At 42.9% G+C, this 9,355-nt stretch overlaps 1 protein-coding gene across 1 annotated transcript in view; it reads left to right on the top strand.

The window, feature by feature from the left end:
- Ddc (aromatic-L-amino-acid decarboxylase) overlaps positions 1-8,853 on the top strand; it is a gene marked incomplete in the record, with an annotated part of 139,812 nt that extends 130,959 nt beyond the window's left edge. The window contains 2 exon segments of the mRNA XM_069334327.1: positions 5,937-6,034; positions 6,539-8,853. Coding sequence (XP_069190428.1) covers positions 5,937-6,034; positions 6,539-6,632 — 192 coding nt within the window.
- Between the last annotated feature and the right edge of the window lie 502 nt (positions 8,854-9,355).

Consider the following 9,355-nt stretch of genomic DNA (forward strand, 5'->3'; position numbering starts at 1 on the left):
TGTGTTAATTTCCATAGCATGAGTTCCAGCGCCACCATTCCTTACAGAGTGCTACATCTAGACCAGGCAGCTCACCATCATCTCCACCTCATAAGTGTATTTAGTACTAGACTTGACTCAGACGCTTCTTTATGCTATACCATGTATCGGGAATGAATGAATGAATTAAATATAGGTCAAGATACCCTAATGGGTGATAGTGGAAGTGGGGATAGTGGAAGAATTAGTGGGGGTGAGAGGAAGGGTTTTCAGTATGAGGTAAAGTGCCAGGGCTAGACCCAGCTGCATGGCATTGAAATCGTTATGACCAGACTAGGCAGTGAAGGCAAGGAATCGGATCTCTGTGACAACATTTCGTCTTTCTGAGCACCCACGGAGACAGCAGCCCTCAGCTGGGTGTGCCCTGGAGGCTCACACCAGATGTGGTCTTGGATCTGCTAATCAGCATCGTGCCCCCACCCAAGGCACCAGAAAACGGGAGCTAGTTGGTCCCCCCCCCCCCCCACTCCTAAAGAGGGGGGAGAAGAGTTAGGAGGCTATAGTTGGAAGTTTGGTGATTTGAGTAGTGGTATATTACAGGAGAGGGGTTATGTAAAGGACGGAGCAGGAGGTGGATCGTCGATCAGGTTAAAGAGGTTGTGCGTATGTCTGGGTCTACTTAGGACGTTTCTGAGGAACGCGTTGTAGTTGTCATGATAGGTGAGAATTCTGTTAATGTGTTTCTTCCCCATAGTATCCCAGGTTATGTTCAGAGGTGGGATGTTCGCCCACTCATGCAGGGCCTCACTGGTGGTGAAGTCCTGCTAGTGGGTATCGAACACCCATCTCAGAGCCCTGTTCTGGGTACGCTGGAGTTTCTTCCTATTTGTTGGTGCTGCAAGTGAGAGTGGGATCGGTGCATATGTTAGGAGTGGGAGAATAAGTGTTTTGTATAGATAGAGCTTGGTGGCTTGGGAGGCATGTTTGAGTGGGAAGAGTTTTGATAGAGCGTTTGAGGCTATAGCTGTCTTGGGTGTTATGTGTGTGTGAAAGCGAAGGTTAAAGTCTAATGTGAGTCCAAGTACTGTGGTGTTGTTGACTCTTGGGATCTGGGTTGCATCTGGTGATTGATAGTAGAGTTTTACTGGGTCAGGGTTACGTCGTTTGTTGTAGAAGAAGTATGTAATTTTAGACTTGTTGGGGTTTGTTTTTATTCGCCAGTCGTGTTCCCAGAGGGTGACTTTGTCTATTTCTAGTTGTGCTTTCCGTGTGAGGGCGTTAATCGTATAGTCTGTGATCAGTTGGGTTACGTCGTCAGCGTAGCAAAGGGTCATTGATGTCCAGTATATTGGGTCAGGGATGTCGTTTATATAGAGTATGTATAAGGTTGGTGAGAGAACTGAGCCCTGGGGGACACCTGCATTTAGGTTGAAGTAACCTGACAGCTTGCTGAGGAACTTGATTTGCATCTTTCTATTTGTTAGAAAGCTGCAAAGTAGCCTCTGCATGTTGTCAGATAGTTGAAATAGAGTGCAGAGTTTGTAACGTAGGCCGTCGTGCCATACTGTGTCAAAAGCCTTTTCGACGTCCTTTGCAATGAGGGCCGTCTTGGCCCTCTGGTGTTTATTTATGGAGAGGTAGTTTGTTATTATGTTCAGTGCGTCTTGTGTTGAGCGGTGTCGTCTGAAGCCAAATTGTTTGTCTGTCAATATGTTTTTGTGTTCTAGGTGATTCCTGAGTTTATGATTAATGAGTTTTTCGTATACTTTCCCTAGTGTCTCTAGTAGGCTGATCGGTCTGTAGTTCTTGGGGTCTGTCGGGGATTTTTGGGGTTTTGGAATGAGGATTGCTGTGGCTTTCTTTGGGCTTGGGAAATATCCTGATGCTAGTGAGACGTTGTAGACGTCTGTGAGTGCAAAGATTAGGGGGTCTGGAAGTTGCTTGAGGAGAGCTTGGCCAATGCCAGAGGCTCCTGGGGCTTTACGTCTGATGTTCTTGAGCATGAGTTTAACTTCTTCAGGTAGTATTGATTCTGTGAGGTCACTTTCTAAGTCGTCTAGTGTCGTGAGGTCAATGGTAGGGTAGTGTGTGATGGCATGAGGGTTGTGTCGGATCCATGTTTCTACTCTGTTTATGTTTTGTATTGCTGTTGGCTGTGGGGGGTGGGGATTGAAGATGTCCTGCCAGTGTTGTTTGAATATGTCTACTACTTCTGAGGGATCGGTGTAGTTTTGATTGTTGTGAGTGATGTATGTAAAGACAGAAGAGGAGGAGTTTCCCCTGATCCTCTTTATGAAGTTCCAAAATTGTTGTGGAGTTGTTTTTCTTTCCATTTCAGCTTTATGTATGAGTTTCTCCCAGTGGTTAGCATGGTCTTGGTCAAGGCTGTTGAGTATGTGGTTTTTGAGTATAGTGAGGTCTGTGTTTACTTGGTTGTATCTGTGAAGGTTGTGGGTGAATCTGTTGTGATAGCAGGAGAGTAGCCTTTTTGTTCTGATCGAAGGAAAAAAGGAGTATCTGGTTTTGTGGGTAGTTTTTGGAATGGTAGCATCAGCTGCTTGTATGATGTTATTCTGGATGGTGAGGATTTGGGAATCTATGTCTGTGTGTGGTTTGTCTTGGAAGTTGTAGGGCTGTGTGCTGGCAGTTAGGTGTTGTTTGAAGGCTTCCCAGTCTGCATTTTGATAGTCATATTGTGGGGTGGCTGGGATGAGCATGGGGTTGCTGGAGAGTGTGAGTGATTTGGGTATGTGATCTGAGCCAGTGAGGGGTCCGGGTGTGATGTAGTGTTGGAGGCGGGTGCCTGCTCTGTTGGTGAGGATGAGATCTGGTCTCCCAGTTCCATTGTGTGTGTAGGTTGTTTGGAAGTCGGGGCCAAGGAAGGTGAGGTGTTTGTTTTGGTGGAGTTGGTGTAGTTGTTGACCGTGCATGTTGTGTTGGCGATGGTTGAATGTTTGGTGTTTTGCATTTAGGTCTGCTAGGAGGAAGACTGGTATGTGTGTGTGGTTGAAGAGAGTGTTTAGGTCCTGTAGGGGGAGACCTAAGTTTGGACGAATGTATGTGGTACCAATGATCATCTGCCCGTGTTGAGTATGAATGCGGACTGCTAGGAAGTGTTTGTGCTGCAGGTACTGACAGGACTATATCATCACCATACCTACGGGTGACGTCTGGTACCTGTATAGTAACTATATAATTATTTACAAATAGTACACCTGGAGGGGGAACTTATGGTGATACTATCTACTTTTTTATTTATTTATTTATTATTTATTTATTTATACAAGAGTTCTTACATTCTTATAAAGCCACTAGCACGCATAGCGTTTCGGGCAGGTCTTTAATCTTAATTTTCTCTTTAATACGACCCGCCAAATCGTTTAACAATCAGATACCCATTCACTGCTGGGTGAATAGAGGCTACAATTAAGAATTGGCGCCCGGTCAATCCTCCCCAGCCAGGATACGAACCCAGGCCAAAGCGCTCGCAAAGTGCCGGGCGAGTGTCTTACCACTGTGCCACAAGGACTGCTTGTTTGTAAATTTGATCATCAGAGCTCAGGAAAGGTGCCTATTTAGCACGCTCTCCAATTTTAAAATGAATTTTAAAAGGAATTTTAAAATTGTCCCAATGATAAATGATGCATTTAATTAATTGAAACTCTCAATAACTTGAGAGGGAAAGTGGATAGAAATGAAGACGAAGTGAAGTTAGGCATTACCCAGCTGGGGCAGTGGGTGAGGTGTGAGCTGTCTATCATTACCCAGCTGGGGCAGTGGGTGAGGTGTGAGCTGTCTATCATTACCCAGCTGGGGCAGTGGGTGAGGTGTGAGCTGTCTATCATTACCCAGCTGGGGCAGTGGGTGAGGTGTGAGCTGTCTATCATTACCCAGCTGGGGCAGTGGGTGAGGTGTGAGCTGTCTATCATTACCCAGCTGGGGCAGTGGGTGAGGTGTGAGCTGTCTATCATTACCCAGCTGGGGCAGTGGGTGAGGTGTGAGCTGTCTATCATTACCCAGCTGGGGCAGTGGGTGAGGTGTGAGCTGTCTATCATTACCCAGCTGGGGCAGTGGGTGAGGTGTGAGCTGTCTATCATTACCCAGCTGGGGCAGTGGGTGAGGTGTGAGCTGTCTATCATTACCCAGCTGGGGCAGTGGGTGAGGTGTGAGCTGTCTATCATTACCCAGCTGGGGCAGTGGGTGAGGTGTGAGCTGTCTATCATTACCCAGCTGGGGCAGTGGGTGAGGTGTGAGCTGTCTATCATTACCCAGCTGGGGCAGTGGGTGAGGTGTGAGCTGTCTATCATTACCCAGCTGGGGCAGTGGGTGAGGTGTGAGCTGTCTATCATTACCCAGCTGGGGCAGTGGGTGAGGTGTGAGCTGTCTATCATTACCCAGCTGGGGCAGTGGGTGAGGTGTGAGCTGTCTATCATTACCCAGCTGGGGCAGTGGGTGAGGTGTGAGCTGTCTATCATTACCCAGCTGGGGCAGTGGGTGAGGTGTGAGCTGTCTATCATTACCCAGCTGGGGCAGTGGGTGAGGTGTGAGCTGTCTATCATTACCCAGCTGGGGCAGTGGGTGAGGTGTGAGCTGTCTATCATTACCCAGCTGGGGCAGTGGGTGAGGTGTGAGCTGTCTATCATTACCCAGCTGGGGCAGTGGGTGAGGTGTGAGCTGTCTATCATTACCCAGCTGGGGCAGTGGGTGAGGTGTGAGCTGTCTATCATTACCCAGCTGGGGCAGTGGGTGAGGTGTGAGCTGTCTATCATTACCCAGCTGGGGCAGTGGGTGAGGTGTGAGCTGTCTATCATTACCCAGCTGGGGCAGTGGGTGAGGTGTGAGCTGTCTATCATTACCCAGCTGGGGCAGTGGGTGAGGTGTGAGCTGTCTATCCTGGTCTTGAGGAGGGTACCTTGGTCACCTTGAGGTGTTTCCGGGGCTTAGCGTCCCCGCGGCCCGGTCATCGACCAGTCCTCCTGGAGGGGGCGCCCGGGTAGGATACATATCTGGGCGTAAGCCAGCTGTTGTTGATTAGATGACTGATGTGTAGTGCTTTGTCTACGTCTTTTCTTCTGTTGTCGATATCTCTATAGATTATGTTGGCGTTATTGGTCAGAATATCTTTGGCAATGGTCTGGTTGTGTGTTGAAATAATTGTATATCAGTAAACATATTTGGAAATCCGCATTAAGGAATCCCTTCTTTAATAAATATATTTTTTGGAGGCATAAATTTTGAGATTATTAATGATACTCAATGTATCTAAATATTCTATTGGTAAACTATTGTATTTCATCCTTAAATATGTCAACAATATGAAATGAATGTGTATTGTCCTGGCTATGACTGAACACACTCGTCCAATTATCAACATGCAGCTAGGTGCCCTCCACTATCACAAGACAGTCATAGCTTCCATCTCTCACCACACTGACCACCTCAGCCCACCAATGGGAATACAGAGTCAGTCAGCCCGAGTCCCCTCGACTAGATAGTATCTCCTTTCACGTCATTCCACATAGAATATATACCATCGAACCAGTTAATGTGTGTTCCCGTTCTCTCTATCTCCGTAGACTCAGCCAAATGCGTTCTTTAGCATCACTCATCACGTCCAATAAAATTGTGAAATTAACTTTAATTAAAAAGTGAAATTTCTCAACTTTCTTCACAATTGAAAAGGAACATCAGAAATATGGAAACAATTCATGCTAAATAATCACTGTCGTGTTAAGGTGAACACCATGTTGTGTCAATGCTAAGACCATGTCATATGAAAGTTTAGACGGTGTTAAGTCAATACAAAGACCGTGTCATGTCAAGACAAAGACTATGTCATGTCAAGACAGAGACCGTGTTGTGTCAAGACAAAAATCTGTACCTGTTCAAGGTAACTATATATTAAACACATGAAGATAATATCTGGGTTGTGATAACGCGTTGTGATAACTTTACAGAGAGACAACGAGGTCAACGAGGCGCTGCTCAAGAACCTCAACGCTGGAGGTGTCATTCACCTCGTCCCTTCCAAGATCAGGAGCACCTATTTCCTCAGGTCAGGTCCTGTTTCATCCCGTCACGTCATATTTCCTCAGGTCAGGTCCTGTTTCATCCCGTCACGTCATATTTCCTCAGGCCATGTCATGTTTCATCAGTCAGGTTATGTGTCATCATGTCAGATCGTGTTTTATCAGGTCAGATCATGTTTTGTTCTTTTATGGTCATGTCTCATCAGGTCAGGACAAGTTTCAGCAGATTATCATATAATTATGTCTCTTCACTTTTGCTCATGTGTTATCACGTCTAGCCATGATTCATCTTAAGTCATATTAATCTGGTCAGGTCATGTTTCATCATTTCAGATCACATTTCACCAGGTCTGGTCATGTTTCAAAACAACAATGCAACAAAAAATAATATATAAAAATTCTTGAATATTTATATATTATTTCAAATTAAAAGCAAATGTTAATTTATAAACACAAACATGTTGATTCTCCAATGATTAGTAATGTATGATTTATGTTATTTTTGAGCTTAACACTTAAATATTTGACAGGTTTGCTGTATGTTCAAGTATGACGGAGCCGTATGATGTTGACAAGGCTTGGGAGGAGGTGTTGAGGCAGACGGAGATCATTCTGCAGGAGTAATGCCTCCCGCTTTTGCAGTAGCAAACTGATTCCTCTCCAACAATCCCTCCATCAGAAATAGATTGTTCATCAACCACTCCTCGAGCAGAAATAGATCACTACGTAACCACTCCACCTGCAGAAATAGATCACTCCACAACGAATTTAATAGCTGAAATAATCACTCCTCAACCACTTCACCAGCAGAAATAGATAACTCCTCAACTATCCTGCCAGCTGAAATAGATCACTCCTCAACTACCATACCAGCCGAAATAGATGACTCCTCGACTACCATATGAGCTGAAATAGATCACTCCTCAACTACCATACCAGCTGAAATAGATCACTCCTCAACTACCATACCAGCTGAAATAGATCACTCCTCAACTACCATACCAGCTGAAATAGATCACTCCTCAACTACCATACCAGCTGAAATAGATCACTCCTCAACTACCATACCAGCTGAAATTGATCACTCAGCCACATGCAAGAGTGGAAATATAAACATTCTTAACCATCACAGTATCAGATATTGATCAATCCTCAAGCATCCCACTAGCACAGTCATCACTCATCTATCCAAGGTTGTAGGGATTGGGCCTTCCAATCCGAATATGGGCAGCCACAACCATCCAGGTAGTAGTGATGGCTGGCTTGACTAAGATAGACTTTTTTTTAAGCCTTCCCTTTCAAGATTTTGTTTTGTTTACACCTGTGCACAAGCGAAGCCATCCAGAGACCGTCGCGAACGTACACAACACACCAGCGGATGCAAGACATTAAATGAACTTAATTATTGCTGGTAGTCAAGAAAATATGAAAAAAAATGTCATATGCATAGGCTATCTTTGTTTATGTATTGTGATTTTGTTTTCAAGAATATGTATGGCTATCAGTTATAATAGACGTATAACAGTATCAGTAGTAGTAGCAATGGTTGTAGTGGTAGTGGTAGTAGCAGACGCAGAAGTATAATAATGGTATTATTATACCAAAACAGTTCACACATTTTCTAAACATACTAACAGTCCTACGTTAATGTTTAGGCTTTTCAATCCTATGCATTTCTCATCTTTCAGTCAAATAACAATGCTATTATTTAATAAATATTTATTATATTTCTTCCTGAAGGTTTTTTCCAGTTGTTCCAGCAATGTTCACCTGTCCAGACTTTTGAGTGCTTCAGTCTTCCAGGATTTATGTTACATAAATGCCAGTATGGCAGCTGGAAGATCTGGAAGTGCCTTCATTTTTGTTCTAGGCTCGAGTATAATAATTTAAAATCAAGTGTTAGTGACTAAATCATCATATGAGAACTATGAAACATGGTTAAATGATTATTTTTACACCATCTCTCACACCTGAAAATGTAGGTAGGGAGTGGCGAGGCTTCGGAACTTTATCCTTTCTTATTTTCTAAAGTATCGGTTAATGTGTTGGAGCCAGCCACGGTATTATTATTTACTTTCTCTATATTAATTAATCTTAACAGCTAGATATTTGATAGCAGACAAATGAATTCATTGGATAAGAGCAGAGAAGAATATTTTTAAATCATAGATCTGAAATTAAATTAAAAACTCATTAATGAATTGTTAAACATATTAACCATTAACTTATCTACCACAATCACGAAAATAACAGATAATTAAGAGGAACGATACACAGGGTACTTAGTTATCATCACAGCCGTGGGCTCAAGGCCTAGTCAAGACTGTCATAATAAGGTTGAATTACTGACCCTGCCCAGGATGCAAATCCACAACAAGCTGACTAACTCTTGGGTACCTATTTACTGCTAGGTGGACATGGGTATTAGGTGATAGGAAATTCCCCCAATTATTTCTGTCCCGCCTGGGATTCGAACCCGGAATTCTAGATTGTGAGTTGAGAATGAACCCTACTCTACTGCAGGGATCCTTAAGTCTACTCAAATTAAGTCTACTGAATATTCAGATTTATTTTCAACTAAAAATGCCAATCATGGCCAATTCAAACTGAAGTACCATTCCCTGCTTCCCTAAGTATATAGTATATTATATATTTCATTCACCGTCCCAGTAGCCTCATCAATTTTATGTTTTGATACAAGATGATATGATGCTCCCAGTGTAACGTCTGTACTTAAGGGAACACCAGATAAGTGCCTCCAGTGCTCGGTGAGTGTGTGTGCGCTTCCCTACATGCACTCACTAAAACAGCACCCCTATTGTTATGAAATAAAATGGATCAATGACATGTCTTTTTTTAATTCCTCAAGTTTATATATATGTTGGATTTCTGGGGCTTGACTCAGATATTCAATTATTTGGTTATTGTATTTAAATAAATCGAAGGACCACCCACTTTTGAGAAAAGAGGGAAAACGAATAATAGTGATCATTAGAATGACACTAGAGAACCAGTGTCTATGGAAACTAATTAAATGAATAATCACTTGAAAATAATGAATAGACTGTATTATTAATTAATTAAAGTCAAAGCCTCAAATATTAACATTGGGGGGGGGGTATTTCTAGAAGTTCAAATATATCTAGGAACCAGTGTGGTAATAGATTCAAAGATATGATAACTCAAATTATGAATATTAAAGATTATGAATTACTGGAGCAACAGTCAGAGCAAAACACATTAATTACCAAATCATCATTTCTGACAATAATTGATTCAATGTAAAGATCCTATACGAATTATATAGAAATCAGTAATAATATTAGATAAATTTGTACGAAAAAAAT

The sequence above is a fragment of the Procambarus clarkii genome, chromosome 31, assembly GCF_040958095.1.
Source record: "Procambarus clarkii isolate CNS0578487 chromosome 31, FALCON_Pclarkii_2.0, whole genome shotgun sequence".
In the NCBI taxonomy this organism is placed as follows: Eukaryota; Metazoa; Arthropoda; class Malacostraca; order Decapoda; family Cambaridae; genus Procambarus; species Procambarus clarkii.